This window comes from Mus caroli, unplaced genomic scaffold, assembly GCF_978045245.1.
Source record: "Mus caroli unplaced genomic scaffold, Mus_caroli_1 scaffold_13, whole genome shotgun sequence".
NCBI classification, from domain to species: domain Eukaryota; kingdom Metazoa; phylum Chordata; class Mammalia; order Rodentia; family Muridae; genus Mus; species Mus caroli.
In genome coordinates, this window is record NW_028227268.1 from 93139067 (window position 1) to 93159410 (window position 20344).

The 20344-nt window shown below is 42.9% G+C and overlaps 1 protein-coding gene across 4 annotated transcripts in view; it reads left to right on the plus strand.

Annotated features, from left to right (window-relative positions):
• The window catches only part of Sptbn1 (spectrin beta, non-erythrocytic 1), a 167281-nt gene that overhangs the window by 96988 nt on the left and 49949 nt on the right, over positions 1-20344 (plus strand). For all 4 annotated transcript variants that reach the window (XM_021176094.2, XM_029483162.2, XM_029483161.2 and 1 more), the window contains 5 exons: positions 8296-8447; positions 15342-15515; positions 18058-18149; positions 19684-19764; positions 20079-20194. In XM_021176094.2, coding sequence (XP_021031753.1) covers positions 8296-8447; positions 15342-15515; positions 18058-18149; positions 19684-19764; positions 20079-20194 — 615 coding nt within the window. The remainder of the gene's footprint in view (positions 1-8295; positions 8448-15341; positions 15516-18057; positions 18150-19683; positions 19765-20078; positions 20195-20344) is intronic.

Sequence of the window (20344 nt, forward strand, 5' to 3'; positions counted from 1 at the left end):
AGATACAACATGTGTGCACATTGATTGTGGGCTCCACAGGACGACCTCAGCTGTCATTCTTTGTGTGCCATCCACCTCATTTTTGAGACCTTTTATTTGACCCCAGCACTTACTACTTAAGGCTAGACTGGCTGGCCAGCAAGACCCACAGCTGACCTGTTTGTGTCTCCCCAGTGCTACAAGGACATGCCACCACACACAGTCCTTCACATGGGTGCTGGAGATGGAAGTCAGGACAGACTGTCAAGATCTTCTTAGTCCTGTATGTTGTCTTTGTCCCTCCCCTCCACGGATTTGATCCTTAACATCATAAACTGGCTGGAGACGGATAGCTGTGTTCCTGTTTTCCTCTTGCTTTGGCAAGCTAATTAGTAGTATCTGTTTTCTCTGGGCAGTGTGGTGTGTGAGCAGGCTTTTGAGATTCTTTGGGGTTCTGGGTGAATTACCCAAAACACTGTGTGTCTCAGTTTCCTCCTGAAATTAACCCTGAGACAGAGTTAGTAGCGCCTAACACAGCTTCCACTGGTGCACAGGAACAGTGGCTGCTCCTCTCTCCTCCTGCCTTTTTTCTCTGGCTACTTCAGCCTGCTATGCTTTGTGGAGACAGAAAACAGTGGATTGCCAGCTTTACAATATAGTTTTCTTCAAGTGAAGCAGTTTTGAAGGGAACCATCTTCATGAATGCTTCTAAACATTTCACATGGAGTCTTGTGTCTGTAACTACACACCGTTTACATAGTTCTGACTTGGGCACTATACACTGTTGTTAATTCACATTGTCTCCTGGGTCTTGTTTTCAGTGGTAGTTCCATTTCTCCACCACTTATTTTCAGAGGAAGCTGTGGCCATAATCCCAACTTGCTCCACAGTCTTGGCTTCTTATAAATTATGATTTTAAGGGGTTCACTTTGAAGTAGAACTGGCAGGGACATAGAGGGGTTCAGTGTGCTTTCTGGGTTTATAGCTGCAAAGTGTCTGTCCTTGCTGTGCTGCTCAGAAGACAGGCTCTGCCCTCTGTCCATGGGCTTGTACCTCTGATGCAGGGTGCAGGTGCTATATAGAGCTCATAGCTGGTTTTATAGTCTGCAGATCTGCTGCATGTGCCATTTTGGATTTGTGGTGATACTGTGTTAATTGTAGGGCCCTAGGAATGCTTAAACAAGTGTTCTACATTCCTAGTCCTGCTTGGGCTTTCAGAATAGATGTTTACGTGTGTGTTTTGTTCATCATGGGGGACTGTTAGGAAAAAAATTTAACTCAGGTTCTATTTATACACCAACCAGCAAACATGAATTGCAGGCTCCAGACCAGTCCCGGGAGTACTGTAGTCAGAAGATGAGTTCCCTTCCTCCTGCTGCCTTAGAGCAGCTGGTGCTGTTATCAGTAGGACCAGTTGCTTGTTTGTGGTTTCCTGCTATGTCGTTGTGCATGCTGCTCCAGGAACAGCAAGATCTCCATCCCTTCTTGTCTTTCATTGGGATCTCTCAACCCTCTTAAAAAAGGGAGGAGGTGGGAAAGATTTTGCTTTTATGGATAAGTCATTAAAATTTTTAGTCTTATGACAATTGGTCTTGTTTGGATCTTGTTAATGTTTTCTGTTTTGTTTTATTTTATATTTTTATTTGTATGAGTGTTTTCCCTGTATTTTATCTATGTGTATCACATGCATTCCTGTTATCCAAGGAGGTCAAAAGAAGGTGTTGAATCCCCTAGAACTGGAGTTACGGATGGTTGTGAGCCCCCATGTGGGTACTGGAGACAAAACTCTGGTTCCTCATGTGCTCTTAACTGCTGGGTCATCTCTCCAGCACCAGTTGTTTTATTGATTACATTTAAAATTTTTATTTGATGTGTGTGTGTGTGTGTGTGTGTGTGTGTGTGTGTGTGTGTGTGTGTACTTAGAGGTGACTTTGTGGATGCCATAGTCTATATGTGGAGGTCATAAGAACTTGAGGACACCAATCCTCTCCTATCATATGGGGCTGTTAGATTTAGATATCAGGCCAAGTAGCGGTACTTTTATTTGCTGAACCATTTGACTAGCGCTATATTAATTTTTAAGTTTTATTATCTTATATAAGTGGGTGTTTTGCCTGAATGTATGTCTGGGCATCATGTAATGCTAGTAGAGGGTGTCAGGGAATAGCCTGAAACAGAGTTACAGTTGTGAGTTTCCATGTGGGTGCTCAGACTTGAATCTGGGTCTGTTGGAAGAACAGCTAATGTTCTTAATCATGCAGCCATCTTTTCAGCTCCTATGTAAATGTTCTCCTGTGTTCAAATAGCATTATGTGTGTGTGTGTGTGTGTGTGTGTGTGTATTGTGGCTTTACAGGTATAAGTAACAGTTCAAAACAAGAATTGTCAAACTCTGTAGGTTTGTTTTTTAGACATCTTTATCTAATTGTATTTACATTTTAGACATCAAAGAACAGTTAGAAAACATTTCAATTGTGAGAGGTTTATTGCACCACAATAATATTTAATTACTTAGAATATGTTTCTGTGCTTAGAGATTCCTTCCCTCTGTGATTTCAAGGGAACCACTAACTAGCTGCAGAAGATGTATTAAGAATATTCCTTTTTCCTGGGCCGGATGGCTCATGGTTTTAATAGCAGCACAGGAGAGGCAGAGGAAGGTGAGTTTGAGGCCAGCCTGGTGTACAAAGTTCAGGGCAGCCAGGGCTCTGTTACTCAGGGAAACAATGTCTCAACACCCTCCTCCCTAAAAGAACATCCTTCCTGGACACTAAAAGTGCTTGTGAAGTTTGTTGTGTGGCTGCCCTACCCAGTGGGTGGGTAAGGCTCTAAACAGGTGACAAATGGAGCTTTTACCCTGAAGAGGTTATAGGCTGGTAGAGAGAAGAGGACACTGGATACATACTGAAAAAGTAACAGATAATGGAATTGTGATTACTGAAACCCGGTAGGACTTCCCTCAGCAGGTCATCTTGGCTTACATCTTAAAGAAAAAAAAATTAGAGCAAGGAAGATGCCTTTGTAGTGAGAGCAGCAGTTCAAAGGTCGGGGAAGGAAGGTGTTTGTGTGTGAGTTCAGGTGATGAACAAGATTTGCACAGGACTGAAGCACTAGAGAAGTCTCTCAACAACATGAAACCTTCAGGAAGGTTCCTTGGTCCCCCAGGAAGCCACAATCTGTCAGTGCAGTAGGTAATCTCTGAAAAAGCACTGTGGGCCAGTGCTCAATAGTGATGCAAAAACTGGATCAGAGGGAAGAGAAGGGATCAGAGTAAAGACTTGGTTATTATTCTGAATTCTTTAATACAAACCACACTGTAGTCTGCTCTTTCCTTCTTTATAATCTTTGTTTTTCCTGTCACTTTTTAGCTTTTTGTTTTCCTAGATAAACTTAGTTTACTAAGTATATGGGAACTTACATGAGACACAGAACTTGACTGACTGTGAATTTCAGATTCGCTAGCCATGGGACAGGTCTTCATGGTGATTACCTCATCACCCCGCTTCCAGTCTTATAACTCCTCTTATTACTTTGAACCCAAGTCTGCATTTAACTTGGTTGGAAATTGTACCATTACCCTCTCTGGTGGCAAGCTATTGTGTTAGCACAATTGACTAAGAATCAGGTAAGAATAAGGATGTAATCTTAGCTGGGAATGGTAGTAGAACCTTTCTCTAGTCCCAGTAATCTGAAGACAGACCACAAGATTGCTATCAGTTCAGGGCTAGCCTCAGCCAGAAAGAAAAAAAAAATTCTTGATACTTAATCCACATACAATTACTATTTCTCTCGTTACTTTCTCCTAGCGTGTGTGATGCCTTTTACCTTCTTTCCTGACTCCTATTTCTTTCCATACCCAGAACTGGCACCTGGTGAATATGGTTACAGTATCTTATGCAGAGAAGTATTGCAGAGAGATGCTATGCAAGACCCTTGTGTTCATCAAAGCTGTGTTGTTTCCTATAACTTGTCTAGTTATGAAAATGTGCTGTTGTAGACTGAGTAGGTACTTCTAAGTACGTTAGGTACTTCTAATAGGGCGTGGTGACTGAGGGAATGTTCCTCACTGCTCTTTGGTTTGGCCACCAGGTAAAATCGTTGTTCTGTTCTAAATACCAAGTCACCCTCTTAAACATTTGCTATGAAATGAAATTTCAAGTTCTCAGATAATGTAAAGCAGAGAATCAGGGAGAGGCACTTAGAGGATGGGCTGAGTTTACTGTTCCCTCCTGTGTGGATGCAAAATAGGAGAAGTGTGTGAACCACCCTCCCCTCCTGACACCAGACCTACCATTCAGCCTGCTGCCATTGAGCCACTGGGCTCTGCTACAGAAGTCTTTTGGACTCTGTCTCCTTAGTAGTTGCTGTAAGGCTTTAGGAAACGTTGATGGAATGGCTTACAGTGCAGATGCATTGTGATGTGTTGTTGCTGCTGCAGTGCAATGAGAGTCCTCATGAGTCCAGTCACAGGATTGCAATTCACTCCTTCAGAGTGAATTGTCAGAACCGACGATTGTGTTACCATCTCTTGACAGGAGTTCCCTGTCTGCTTGGCACTTCTGGCTAGTTCATCTTTTGAGTTTGTAGAGCTAACAGCCTACCTGGCTGGATCTTCACACTCAGCTATAAGACAGTTTTCTTGGAGTGTATGTGCTTCTGAGAGGCTTATGAACTTGGTTTTGGCCTTTTCCCTCCCCCCACACTATCTAACCATGCGTGTTCTTTTTGCATTTTCTTTACTTTTAATTTCCCACCACTGTCTCTCTGGATGTGCTGGCTGTTGAAAAAACAGTCGTTGTGGAGGATGATATCGAGGAAAGCTGGGGGTCTTGATATGAACGAGGAAGAAACCTGCTCTCTTAGGCCATGGGCTACAGAGGCTGATCTAGTCTTCAGTTTCAAAGATGAAGCATACTCAGAAGAATTGGGCTAGGACAGTAAAGTGACGGTGACTCTGCCTCATGTAATGGGAATATGTTGTCTTCCCTCCTCACCCAGTTTATACAATGGATAATGTTGCTCAGGCACTGAGAGGCCTGGCTCTGGCACCAGCCTGCTTGAGTCAGTTCCTACTTCATGGGACGGTTGTGAGAATTATAGATGCTTAGATCTGGGCCTGGGCTATATTCACTGCTAAATAAGTGCCATTGGTTGTATTAAAAGCTAGAAACAAGACATGACCTTGGACAATCTGTTGTATAACCTCCTGGCACATATGTTTACATGTGGTTTTACAAACCCCGTCTGGGACTTTACTCATCTTTTTCATTTAGAGGATATTTTTGATTGGACCATGGACCTTGCACATGCTAGGCAGGCACTGTACCATTGAGCTACCCCAGTGCCCTCTTTCTACATCTGATTTTCAGTCAGGCTTTTACTACAGTGGTCCAGGATGGCTTAGAACCAACCCACTGTGTGGTCCTGTGCTTGTACCAACAGGCTCAGCTTAAAATTTTTAAGTGACTACTCAAGTGTTGAAGAAGAGATTATTTCACTCAAGAAAGTGCATTTAGATGGCTTCTAAAGGATTGTTCAGCCTTAGATTGTATGATTCTACCATCCCTGATAAATTTCTTAAGTGATTTGAGTTCAGAGTGCTTCTTTGGTGGGGAGTACAGCAGGAACAAATTTAATGAACAGTTAAAATAGTCTGGATACCTCATTGACTACTTTACAATCCTGTTTGATACTAGGTAGCCTTTAGACAAGCTCTTTAAGTTTATCTGTATGATTAGAATTGGTAACAGCCATACAAGGCCCTTCAAGGGTACCGGGAGAGTGGAAGTGGCAGGGGAAGCCAAATGCCCACCAACATACTGAGTCACATAGGATTGTACCTGCTTTTCCACTCTATCTCCAGCTTCTTGTGGAACTAGCATGCCTGCAGGCAACCCTTTCTACTGTCAAACTGTCAGACTCTGATGTAACCCACAGAGAAAGATGCATGAACAACACCCTAAATTCAAGTATTCTTCTCCAGCTCATTCAGTCTGATACACTCAAGTTCCTGCTGTAATTAATAAAAGCTCAGAACCTTTAAACTGAATTTCTCAGTCCTGGCCTGGATGATTCTTTGTTATAGAGGTTACCCTGTGCAGAGTATTTAGCCGTGTCCCTGGCCTCTGCACCCTAGCTACTAGTAGCGCCTGTCCTTCAGTCACCACTATCAAAAATGTTTATAAGCACTGCTTAATGTTCTCCAGGGACCATAGTCAACCACTGGTCAGTGTGGCATGTGAAGGGCCTCCGTATTCACCTTACTCATCTTGCTGTGATGACCTCATATTCGTAGGACTGGATAATGCTCCCTGTCCTCCCACTGCCTTCCCCTGTAGCTTGGCCAGCTGCAACAGCTTGAGCTTGGAAACCCTCTGGATTGTCTTCCATTGTCTCTGCCAACAGCCTTCTGTTCCTCTGCAGGCGTCTGGCTTATCTCCTCTAGCCTCTCTGGGATGGGGGTAGGAAGAGTACAGGCATGATGTCATTTGCCTTCCCAGGAAGGGTGGAACAAAGGACTGGGTCTCTAGGGACAGTTCCCTCCCTCTACTGGGCCAAGAGGTAGAATCTCACCCCACCCCCTTTCCTGCTTCAGAAGTGTGTTGTTCTGCACATACTTCGTTGTAGGATGACACATCTGCTGGCCTGGCTTTGTCCCTGCCCTTCCTCTGTATAGGATGTTGTTCATGTCCGGTCCTTGGACAGAATCTTTCTGCCTTTCTCAGTGTGGTGGGAACCTTTTTTTTTTTTTTTTTGTACCCTTCTTCAACTTGAAACTGGAGAAAGGCACAGATAGGAAGAATTAAACCTCTCATTCTTTTTACTTTTTAATTCCTTTCCCTCCCCCTTTCTAGAGCTTCTGAGGTACACTGCAGTTCTGGGGAGCCTCTTACACAGATCTGGGTGTGGTTATTCGAGCTCAGTTTTCTCTGCTTCCACCCCTGGCCTCTGTCTCTTCATGGAGGATAGGGGCTGGGATTGAGCTGTAACTCCGGGGCAGGGCTTCTGCTAATTCTGAACCTGAATGAATTCAACAGGATTTCTTTAATGTGTGAGTTACCCCAAAGGGATCCTGGTAACTGTGGAACAACATACTTTATACTTTAGTTTATTGAGAAATATTTTAACCTAAGCAGATTTCTATTTTGATCATCTTCTCTTCATAGATTGGGTGTGGTAGTGACTTTGAACCCCAAACCTTCATTAATAGCCTAGGATATCCATCAGAATAAAGACATTTCCAGCTCCTTGCAGCATATTCAAGAAACCATAATTTTAAAGAAATCAGACCTAAATATATTTGAATTAGGAATTACTAGTTTTCTAGGTACAGTCTAGGAAGTATCCCTAGCTTAATATTCTCTTGACATGGTCCGGACTACTCTTTCAGAACAGCCAAACTTTAAGCAAACAACAACAAGAACTACACTTGCCATTGTAGTGGTAAAGTTACCATTCACAATGATGATTGTAAGAATAATACATATGATCTCAACCTCTCATAGTATTACTGGCATAACTCCTTTTGCTATGCCCTTAACTGCCTTTTCTTCCTTCCCACAGCCCCAGCCTTTCTATTTCTTTGTTTCTGATTAGTCCTTATCCATGAAGAAAGGCCCTCTTTTGGATGGATAGGCTTTAGGGAAAGACTGGACCTCAAAGAACTGCTGACTGAAGCAGGAGGCGCAGGTGTCTTGGCAGGTGCTTGGCTTGGAGTACATCAGTAAAAGCTTGCCCAGTATGGTCTCTGCCTCACTGCCTTACTATGCTAGGTTGAATGGAGGCTTCAGCACAGCCTTCCAGATACTAGACTGTTTACTGCTCCCCAGGCCAGTCTAGGAGCCCAGTACCCGCTGACCATAGAGCCATCAATTTTACACACTATCTGGTGGGGTTTTTTCAGTACAGCAGTTGTTGGGTTTTCTGCTTTTTCCATCAAGTTGTATGTTGTAAACATCCATAAGGAAAGTTTGTACTAGGAGTAGGGCTTCTGCTCAAAGGGGCCCAGCTAGCACAGTCCGTGAAGCATGACACTCTTAAGCTTCAGGGTCATGGTTTCGAGCTCCACAGTGAGTGCCATCTGTAGCAGTGACTTAGTTAAACTGCTAGATTCTGCTGGCTGCAAACCTGGGAGTTGACTTGTGCAAGGGTTGTCCAAATCCCAGTATTCCCAGACAGTAGAGAGCTAAGTGGGGGTTTTGTTGGAATTTAGTTTTGCTGATGCACTCTTGCCGTGTGGGCCGTGGGGCTTTGCTGGCTTGCACCTGCTGTTGCCAGTGCTTGGTTGTTGGTAAAGTGAGTTCTCCTCTGCTTACAGATGAGCGTGAAGCTGTACAGAAGAAGACCTTCACCAAGTGGGTCAATTCCCACCTTGCGAGAGTGTCCTGCCGAATCACAGACCTGTACACGGACCTTCGAGATGGACGGATGCTCATCAAGCTACTGGAGGTCCTCTCTGGAGAGAGGCTGGTAAGCACAATCAATTGGGAAACATTTTTTGAACAAACAAGTATGGGCTTGTCTCTTGGTGAATTCTGCAATAAGAATGTTTTCTGGAGGAGGGCAGAGTGAAGTAGATATGCTGATTCTGGGTGGTGTAATTGAAACACGGCGCTCTGAGAGTGTAATAATGTTCTATAATGATGAAGCTTCCTTTCTGAGATGCCTGTGTATTTTGTAGGGAAGACCCTAGTTGATGGTTCTATTAAAGCACAGTGCTAGCAATGGAAGGGCCAGGCCTGGATGCTGGCTCTGAGATGATTCTGCCGCTTACATGAGACCATGGAAGGAGCTCTAAATTTATGTCTTATTGATGATTCTTTGGAAAATCTGAGCTGCCGTCTCAAGGTGGCACGACTCAAATCCAGTGGCCTCTGCCAGTTTTATTTTTTATTTTCCTCTTTCCTTTTGTTTGGGGGGTGGGGAGGGGTGATGGTACATGCTGATGTTTTTGTTATCTCCTTGGGAATGGAGCATCTGATACATTTACCCTGCTCCTCTGGGCAGAGAAATTGTTAGCTCGCAGTGAAAACTGCATGTCTGTGATTTTTGTTTGTATACCTTAAGCCAGAGAAGCTTGCTACTCACTGTGACTGACCCAGCAGGTTTTGGCTCGCCTTGGCTTGAAAACATATGCCCTATTTTCCATCCAGAGCGCATGTAGTTCCTTAGGTGGTGGTGCATCTGAGCCAACCTGATGCCTAGGGATAGAGCCCCAAAGCTGTACTGACATCGACAGGAAAATATGCCAGTGGTTGGTGTGGCTGCCAGAAGCGCCTCTTATTTAACTTGACAGCCACAGCAGATCCTTTTGCAGATCAGTGCACACACCTCCCCACTGCTGGTAAGAGACTAGGGCTTTGTTTCCCTCTCTTGAGGGTCTGTGAACAAAGCTACTTCTTTAAACATTCTTTAAACATCAGTAAAAATGAAGACAGTATTTTCTTTCCCCGTCCCTCTGGTCAGGAACAGGGTTTTGCCTTCAAAAGATAGTCAAGCCTCCTCTTATCTTTACGGAGTTCTGTCATGCCCTGCATTCCCAGAGTGCAGACGTCACCGCCTCAGTCTTCTAGATCAGGAAGCCCCTGTGCAGATGGCTTCAGGATGGTGGTGTTTTTGTGGAGCCGTGGTCCCATGCTGGGACAGTTTTGTTTATTGACTTCTTCAGGGAGACTTGTTTTAGAACCTAGGCTAGAGTGGTTGAGATATGCATCTTACAGAGAGTAGTCTTTACAACCTGAGTTTCCTTTTCCCATCTGTCAAGCCTTTTCCTCCCTCTTTATTTAACCTTGTAGATATGTTTACTTTTTTAACCTTGTAGATTTGTTTACTCTTTGATGCTTTGAAATGGTAGCTTTGACGAAATGGTAAAAGATCACACAGATAGGGATTGGTTTGAACACTTCCTTTTTTCTAGTACTGTCCAGTCTTTTAGGCTGTGTGAAGTAAAATGTTTACCTTTGCGTACCCAGAGCTCACGAAGACTGATGGTGATGACAATATCATCATATAATACATGACTGCGGCCTCACCTGCCTTTATCTACGTAGAGAAAGAAAAGAGAGTGGGTGGTTAGCTTGGTAGATTGGTTGGTACTGGTTGGTTGATTTCAGGACAGGGTTTCTCTGTATAGCCTTGACTGTCCGGGAACTCACTCTATAGACCAGATTGTACTCAAACTCAGAGCTCTACCTGCCTCTGCCTCCAGAGTGCTGGTACTAAACCACCACCACCCGTTTTTGTGTTGTGAGATAGGGTCTTTTATTATAGCCCAGGCTGGCTTAGAGGTGATAACAATCTTCCTACCTCAAGTTTCCAAGAGCAGAGATTACAGTGTGTACCTAAATCTCTGTTTGTACCACACACACATTCATTCTCAATCTCTCTCTCTCTCTCTCTCTCTCTCTCATGAGCGTTCTGTCTGTCTGTCTCTCTCTCAAGTTTTCTAGTGATTTAGAAATCTAGGAGACTAGGGATAGAGAATGGAAGACACCTGTCACCTCCACCCTCTCAGGCAGTCATTGTCAGAGAATTTTGTTTTCTTCTTTGATTTACTCCTAACGGCCATCTTTGGTTATAGAATGGGCAGTCTAATTGTTCGTGTTCTAGTGAGGGAAGCTCCTGCTGACTTGGGCATATTCTCTCTCTCTCTCTCTCTCTCTCTCTCTCTCTCTCTCTCTCTCTCTCTCTCTCTCTGGTGTCTGGGATTCTGGAAGAGACACAAGCCACACTCTTATCCTTGGCTCCTGAGGCTGTTAGGATTCAGTGAGCCCCAAAAGGACTCCTGCAAATTCAGATACCAAAGCTTCCTGTGTTAGTTAATGGCTCAGTTTACTCTGCACCTTCACTCTAAACCCTGGAGAAACAGACATCTGCAATCTGTCTGCAGCCCTGTCTCAGTTACTAGCATGTTAGTCCTTAGTCCTTCTCACTAGCTCAGCAGGGAATAGTAGACAAATGTTTGAAGGACTAGAATTTACAAGTTTACTTTATTAATGAAGTTTCAGGGGAAGTTCTATATGTATGTGTTTTTACTGAGTGAACCTGAAAAAGGGGGAGTTAGTTAATGATCTTGAACACAATCTGGATTTAGCCTAACAGAGTGAATTAGATACGTTTCAGGGGCTTCAGGTAGCCATCTGCCTTGCCATGGAACTTGATTCTGTTCTTGAGAAGAGAAATCCCCCCTCCCCACCATAGGGTTGGCCCAATATCCAAAATGTTCTTCCCATACCCTCATGTCAGGTATGTGGTCATAGAGCAATCAGACTATTGTTGATTGGGAATCAGTTAATGAGAAACAAAACCATTCCATTCCAGTGCCTTGTTCTGAAATCACTGCAGACGATAACTCTTCATGATGGTTGTATTTCAAAGTTCTATTAAAAATATAGACTACCCCTTACTCTAGCATCATATTGCCAGGAAAAAATGTGACCACAGAACCTGTGCCTGACACTCTGTTAACTGACTTGATCTCAAGGCCACATGAGATTTGGGACCAAAGTATGGAGTTTGACCTACCATATAATCTGCATTTGGAGAGAGGGACCTAGCTTAATGTCACTGGGCTTGCACTTAAATGGTGAAGTTATGCCAAAGGTCACAACCAAGGTCAGAACTTGCCTATGGTTGCAACCCTTCCATGCTTCTGTGACAAAGAAAAATTTTAGGGACGATAGCCAGTTTTCTGCCTTGCTGTTGCTAGGAGTGATCCTCTCTGGGTGAGGTAAATCTTTCCAGAGACTTGGGTCTTCTCCAGTGCCTGCTGTTTTCAATCACAGATATCATTAGGCTTGATTGCCTGCTGGTTACTGATATTGCCTTTATTTTTGTTGTCTTACTCCATTAATCAGTTTGTTTCTTAGAAGAAAAGTATACACACACAATGTAAGTATTTTGTTTTGTTTTGTTCTGTTGGTTTTGCAAATATTAAATCCAGAACAGCTTGAGCTAAGTGGAGAAGGTAAGATTTCATGTGAGATTTAAGCCTTATATCCCACGTTGAATTGTTTAGAATGAACTTTGTTTTTGTTTTTGTTTTTCTTTTCTTTCTTTTCCTTTCCTTTTCTTTTCTTCCATGGCCTTCGTTAAGTGATAATAACAAAAAAAAATTTTTTTTTCTTTCTGTTTCTATTAGAGACAGTGTTTTTTTATGTAGTCTTTCTCTGTAGACCAGGCTAGCCTCAAACTCAGAGATCTGCCTGCCTCTGCCTCCTGAGTGCTAGGATTAAAGGCATTGCACCTCCACGCCTGTCTTATGGTTTTTTTTTTGGGGGGGGGGGGTTCTGGTTTGTTTCTTTTTTTTTTTTTTTTTTTTGAGACAAGAGTTTTGTAGACTGATCTCAAAGCCAGCTTGTTTTCTAAGTATTATTTGTAAATGGGAAACTTTACTTTGTTTCAAACAAGCAGCCATGGAAAAACTTGTACCCCTCCTAATTTGGGGCGTACTTAAATAAATGTAGAAAGTGAAATAATGAGGAACCATATACTAAGGTGCCAGACAACTAGAGGCAAAGCCCTGGGGCTAGACAGAAAAGGAAAGGGCTCTTTAGATGAGGGCTCAAGAAACCTTAGGTAGTTGAGGCTCAGCTGGACCCAGGAGGAGTAGTGGTTCAGATAAGTAGCCAGAAGATAGGAAGTCAGGTTTATCTAGGAAGAAAGTATTCTCTGAAGCTCAAGCTGTGATAGACACATCAGTATCGTGTGATGAAGGTTTTTATTATAAAAAGGGGTTTTATTAGAGGACTGACTGTACAGTTCAAGTGTCCTGTTTAGTTGGAGTTTCTTTTAAAAGAATCGTATATGTGTTGTAGTGTGGCAGTGGTGGTGGGGTATGGGTGTTTTTGCCTGAATATATGTGAACCATGTCTGTGTTGCCTGTGGAGGCTAGAAGAAGGCATCATAACTGAAGATAAAGATGGTTGTGAGCTGGCATGTCGGTGTTGGGACTCTGACAGGCAGTGCTCATAACCTCTAAACTATCTTTCTAGCCCTGGAGAGTATATAGCTTTGAGGTTTACAAACTGTTGGTATGGGTGATACCTTATTTCTTACTGGCTAATGAGCTAGGTCCCTTGTTGTTTACTCTGACTTTAAGAACTTCAGGATGAGCTCAGCATTTAATAGGGAAGAATCTGGAGATAAGAATTTGGCTTTATATATGTATACTTAGTAGAGAGGTGCTTTTCTCTTGTAAGATAGGGTCTCACCATGTAGCTCAGTTTAACCTCAAATACTTTGTCCTCCAGCCACTGGTGTGTACTGTCTGTCATACTTTGCTCAGTAGATGGTGTGTGTGTGTGTGTGTGTGTGTGTGTGTGTGTGAGAGAGAGAGAGAGAGAGAGAGAGAGAGAGAACGAGAACGAGAACGAGAATGAATGAATAGAATATCTGTGATTAAAGCAAGAGTTGGTTGGTCATTTTTCTTGAGGCCAGTTAGTGTCTTTTCTGGCTTCCTCTTCACTTAACCAGATCATCAGGCACTTAAAATTCACCTTGCATGATGAGAAGTCCTCTACTCTGCCATACCTAGTTTGTGTTCTGTAGCTGTAAGTGACCACTGAGTTAAATGTCTTTGCTTTGAAGACCTTATAACTCAGGAACTGAGACCATCAAGACCCAGCAGGTAAAAGTGTGTGTGTGTGTGTGTGTGTGTGTGTGTGTGTGTGTGTGTGTGGTTATATAGGCTGAGGTATTTCCTAGGGGCTGTTGCTCTGTCTTAAATCCCGATGTAGTTCTAAGAGCATGAGTTTACCTTGTTAAGGACCTGGGAGGGACTGCCCACCCTACTCTTTGCTCTCAAAGACCTTAAGTCCATGCAGGGAAGGAGAATTCGCCCATGATTGCACTGATTCTGAGTTATGGCATGACCTAGCTAGCGGCTCTAAGGACAATTAGATTTATATTTTCAGACCTTAAAGTTAATTTACTCCATAATTCTCTCTCCTATGAAATGTAATGGAAGATGAAACTGGAGTAGAGGTTGGTAAGATTTGGCACAAGGAGTGTCATGCAAGGAGAAAAAGGAAAAACCCTTCCAAAAATATAAAGAAATGAATAAGCAGTGTGAGCTTTGAGAGAGAAAGTTGTGAAATTGATTCAAGGAGGGTGAGTGAAAACTGGCATTTCCTTAGAGGGCTTTACCCACTGAGACCCCTGGATCCGAGTCCCATTAACCCGATGGCCATCCTTGCTTCTATTGAATGGCAGTTGAAACTATCCTGTCAGTGATGATACAGCGCAGAAACGTGTGTGTGTGTGTGTGTGTGCGTGTGTTGCCAGGGAATAGGCCCATGCCACCCTAGAAATCTGATAATAATTAATGGGAGCTCCTCTCCTTGGCAGAGCTAGCAGCTCTTGAGGAGCAGCTTCAGGGGTTCATTATAGACCTGGTTCCTTCATGTTCAGTTTTTATCGTTACTATTTCTTACAACTTTCGAGGATGTGAAATGTTTTATAAATAGCTCTTAAAACTATTTGTTAAATGAGAACTGTGTTCTTTCCTTCCATTCGCATGGAAATGCATACTACTCTTTCTTATAGTCTGTATTCTTGTGTACATAAAGATAATGAGCTACTAGCTAGCTGAATTGATTAATTGAGCTCAGGAATAAAAGGATAAGAATACTTGTTTGTTGCTCTTAGTCATGGCTCTGCTGAGGCTTGAATATGATTAGCCATAAACCACCAAGGAGAAAGATGCACATGTCGTAGTGCTCTGCAGACAGCAGCTAGTTTCTCTTTGGAATCCATGTAATTAGGAGAAACCATTGTTATCCCTTGAGAATTGTTTATTGCTTTGAGAGTGTGTCTGAGTACCATACTAGACCTTAAACATTTAAGAAGACCTCTCTGAAGCAAATAGAGCGCAAGCTAGAAGAATTGGCATACTGTAATTTAGGAGAATTGGTGGGTTGGTGGTGGATACTGGACCTGAGACCTTGTGTGTTAATCAAGTGCTACTCAGCAGCATACTGAGCCTGCTTTGTTAAGGTTACTTTGAAACAGAGCCTCAATTAGTTGTTTGTTCTAGCCTCGAACTTAGGATCCTTTTGCCTCAATTTCTAAGTAGCTGGGATTTCAATCTTGTGCCACCAGGCCTTATAAACTTTAGTACTGACTCTCAATCTTAGGTCGTGCAAACAGTATTATTTACCTTTGCACTGATTCTCAGTCCTAGGTCATACGACCAGTGTTATTTACCTTTGCAGTGGCAGCAGTAGCACTGAGATTCCATGACCAAATGAATGCACACAAATTTTAGTTTGGGTTTGGGCACAAACCATGACAGGCATGTATGATTCAGGATAGTTCCTCTGCCCTTCTGAGTAAAGTGTCTCCACTCTGTTCTCTGGCTTTTAGCCTAAACCCACTAAGGGACGGATGCGGATCCACTGTCTGGAGAATGTTGACAAGGCTCTTCAATTCCTGAAAGAGCAGAGAGTCCATCTTGAGAACATGGGCTCCCATGACATTGTGGATGGAAACCACCGGCTAACCCTCGGCCTCATCTGGACTATTATTCTGCGCTTCCAGGTAAGGAGCTTGGCCTAAAGAATGTAGACCAGATTTCCACATAAGAGCTTTCTGTTCCACAGGGACCAGGCTAATGCCACCCTGAAGGAATGCCAGAGCTACCATGTTCTTGTACATTTCACTGCCCCTGGCATACGTGCCTTTCCTGTCTTAATGGGACTTGGTAATGTGGGTTCCTAAGGTGTACCTCTGAATAGCTGATCTCTGCTGTTTGGCTTTCAGTAGCCAAGGTCAAGCATTATGGCTAGTGCTGGGTACTTCTAGGCTGGCTAGACTTTGCTAAATTGTGGCCCGTATAGAATAGGGGCTCTGTTTTCACTTTCTCATTCCTCCTTAGGGTGCAAAGGAGCAGTTTTCAGGAGGAAAGGGCCAAAAGGCCTTTGATGAACTTGAATTGGTGACTATGTGATGGTGTTATCTCTGTATAGAAGCATGTATGAGATGGCTCCTTAATCCATGCAACTCCCTCAAGTCTTGGGTACAGTTTAGGCTGCCTTGGGGCCAGGGGCCCCAGGAGAAGCACCTCTGTTTAGTCCTGGCTCACGATCCTGGCTGTATGCTTTGTGCTCTTGCTCTTCAGTTACAGTTTGAAGTGCTGGAAGCTTGCTGCCCTGGTGTCAAATTACTCTACACACGTCTCCCAGAAGTCCCGTCTCTTGCATGAGTCCTTGTGTCCAAAATAATCTCACACAAGGGGGGATAAATAAAAATCAAAAACTGTCTTAGTTTTCCTGTTCAAACTCTGAAACCAGCCTGTAAATAATGCTTTTCCATCTCTGTTGCCTTCCTAAGATTGGTAACTTCCAATGAGCAGTGTTCTAGACGTCTCTGTGTAAAGAGGGAGAGTTACAAAGGGAGACAACTCAGACTTGTCATCTGTCTTCACTGCTGCGGTTGAGAAAGCATCTTAATTATTCAGATTCCAAGGCCCAGTTCCAAAGAGTATCAGTAGGCTAAGTGGGGAATTACTGTTGAAGATGACATCCATTGCCTTGGCCTACATTAACAGGAACATGGAAGGCCATTCTCATCATGGCCCCTTGACAGAGGATGAATGCCCGTGTCAGGGAGCTGGAGTACACGGTCTTTTTCAGACTTCTTACAGTGAACTAAGTTGAATAAACATGACTGTCGATTTGCCTTTTCTTCACCTCAACCTGCTAGTACATACTTTCTCCTCTTAAATCAAGAAGCAAAGGCTGCTGGTATTATAGCTGGCATTGTGCAGTTTCTTTTACTACATTTCTTTTACTGAGTCATTGCTTGTATTCTCACCTCTTGTCCCAAATTTAGTTAAAGGGGGCAAAAACACAGACTACAGTTAGGAACATTTATCTAAAATCATATAACTGATGGTGTCTCCTAACCCCAAGAACTAACATTTTTAGTGGGCATGGTAGAACAGTCCTGTAATCCTGGCATTTGGGCGATAGAGGCAGGAGGATTGGAGTTACTCATTCAAGGTAGTTTTCCAGTGCATAATTTGAAGCCAGCTTGAGATCCCATCTCAAAACAACAGCAGCAAGGAAAGAACAGACAACCAACTAACCACAGTAGTGCTGTGAGGTAGCCACTGTTGCCTTCGCTGAGATGGAAAAGCTGAGGTGCTCAGGTAGGAAAGAGGACCCCCTTCAGGGCCCAGTGGTCCTTCCCATGTGGTGGAAGGAAGAAACTAACTTCCTATGTTGTCCTTTGACTTCTTTCATATGTGTTCTGTGATATGCACGTGCTGTTATGCACAATGCAGGGGGTGTGGGGGGGGGGGAGCAGAGAGAACACATTTAGTCTGACCAAAAAAAAAAGAACTCATTTAGCTTAACTCTGGTACCATTAGATCAGACTTTTTGTTTAGGATTTTACTGCTGTGAACAGACACCATGACCGAGGCTGCTCTTATATAAGGCCAACATTTAATTGGGGCTGGCTTACAGGTTCAGAGGTTCAGTCTGTTATCGTCAAGGCAGGAACATGGCAGCATCTAAGCAGGCATGGTGTAGGAGGAGCTGAGAGTTCTACATCTTCATCTGAAGGCTGCTAGCAGAAGACTGGCTTCCAGGCAGCTAGGATGTGGGTCTTAAAACCCACACCCACAGTGACACACCAAGCATATACAACCATCACAATGTCTAATGTTGAACTTGTGGACTTACAAAATAGAGAGCGTGGAAGCATAGCATTTAACAGGTTCTGTCTATCTTATAGGAAATGATACATACTGTGCCTTCAGCAAAATACTTTCCTGGTTTCTATGAGAAACCACCCACTAGCTTGTAGTTTCAAAGATATGGGCCCCAGGGGGCCTCTTCATAGGTGCTACGGAGGCACTCATGGAACAGGCCATCCCCCTGGCTTTGTGTGTAGAATAGGAAACCTAGTTCTGGAAGGTCCGAGGTGAACCTGACAGTTCTTACTAACATGGAGAGCAGATAGCGTGCAGGGCGAGACTTCGATCTATTTCATATAAATGCAGACCTGTTTTTCAGTGGCTCTCAGGCTTATACAGCAGTTGGGTGATTGCCTAATATTTCTTCTTAAACTTTAGATCCAGGATATTAGTGTGGAGACTGAAGATAACAAAGAGAAAAAGTCTGCTAAGGATGCATTGCTCCTGTGGTGCCAGATGAAGACAGCTGGGTGAGTGTGTACTGGAATGACACAAGGCATCTCCAGGATTAAACACAGGGTTCCAGCACTAGGAATCCTCCAGGATTAAGTTCCCTGTCGCATCACTGCGAAGGTGCTGACAAGTGTCTTTTCATAGCTTCCGCTGAGATGTCTTGTTACCACATAAACAGTTGGTATGTGACATTTCAGAACTGGCTGTCAGAGTGGAAAGAGGTGTGATTTGTACTTGGAATGGATCTGATTTCCTTAGCGGCTGCATTCTCTTTATTGGAAAGCTCCACGGACAATTAGATCTTAAATTATAAAATTCTTGGAGCATTTCTTTTTTTTTATTTTATTATTATACCTTATAAGCCTTTTTTTTTCTTTTTTTAAAGATTTATTTATTTATTTTATGTATGTGAGTACACTGTAGCTGTACAGATGGTTGTGAGTGTTCATGTGGTTGTTGGGTATTGAATTTTTAGGACCTCTGCTCCCTCTGGTCAACCCTACTTGCTCCAGTCAGCCCTGTTCTCTCAGTCCCTACTAGCTCCGGCCCAAAGATTAATTTATTATTATATATAAATACACTGTCGCTAACTTCAAACGCACCAGAAGAGGACATCGGATCTCATTGCAGGTGGTTGTGAGCCACCATGTGGTTGCTGGGATTTGAACTCAGGACCTTGGGAAGAGCAGTCAGTGCTCTTACCTGCTGAGCCATCTCACCAGCCCTTTTAGAGCATTTCTAAGAAGCAAAAACCCATGTGTTTTTTAAATGGATTTGGGAGTTTTCTCCTTTTAACTTCTGCCATTTGGTAAACTTTACACAGCAAACTTAGAAGCAGTTATTATGTAAGCCTGTCCTTACAGGTTTTCCTTGTATGCTTTCACTAAAACCCAATTTGGAGATACTTTTACACAACTGCAACTTATTGTTGCTTATTGACATCGTGTGAATTCAGCTATACTAAACATGTAACATGGCTCAGTTTTCAGCCCTCACTGCTTTCCTGGAGAACCCAGGTTCTGTTGTCCAACACCCACCACTGGTGGCTCATCCTGTTCCCTCAGGAGTCTGTGGGCCCCTTCATGTACATGGTGCTCATAAACTCACACGAAACACACACATACATAAATAAAATTGAAGAAAATACATATTTCTAAATCCTGTAAAGTGCTGATGAAATTATTTCAGAGTCCTTGGTTCTTAATGAGAATCAGTTCTTTGCCAGGTTAATTAGTGTGTTACTCTTAAAACTACCTTACCTGGGGGCTGTGAGGTGGCACAGCAGGTTAAGGGAATTCAGTTCACATCTTATGGAATTGAATTACCAAGCAGTTGTAAAGAAATACAGCTGTCTGTTTTATTTTTATTTCAAGCAACCTGATCTTAAGGGGACATATGCTCAGACAAAATTGTCATTATTGAGATATGACCTTGAGTTTACAGTGAACATGAACACAGGCTTTTTTTTTTTTTTTTTTTTTTTGCATTTACCAAGGCATAAACCTTTATTTGGTAATTGTTGTTTTTGCTTTTGTGGTCTGTCTTTGACAGGTACCCCAATGTCAACATTCACAATTTCACCACTAGCTGGAGGGATGGCATGGCCTTCAATGCACTGATACATAAACACCGGTAAGTCTGAAGAAATCATGGAAAAGGTAGAAAGCTATAGTACCATTTTCTGTGGCAGATCTCGATGAGTTGTGGTATCTCCTGTCTGTGGGTTAGATACTGTACCATAGTAAAAATTCCTGCATTCATATTAGGGAGAATGTGTGAGTTCATTATTCAAAAACCATGTATCATTGTTTGATGATTATATAATACTGTAATTTTACTCCACTACGCTATTATTTTAGCATTCTCTGGAGCAGTTCTCATGCCTCATTAGACACTTGATTTGTTTCCAAGGCATAATGTTTATGTTCCACTGTCATTCTGTATAGGCCTGACCTGATAGATTTTGATAAACTGAAGAAGTCTAATGCACACTACAATCTGCAGAACGCATTTAACCTGGCAGAGCAGCACCTTGGCCTCACTAAACTGTTAGACCCCGAAGGTAAGGATCCGAGCAATGAAAGGTGGGACTCGGAACATCTCTAGCATGTAAAGTTAACGTAAAGTCTTCTTTGTGTTGTACAAAGCTGCTCTGTGTGTACAGCATGCCTTGAGAATTATCAAAAGAAAAGGTAGAAGGATCATTTAAAAT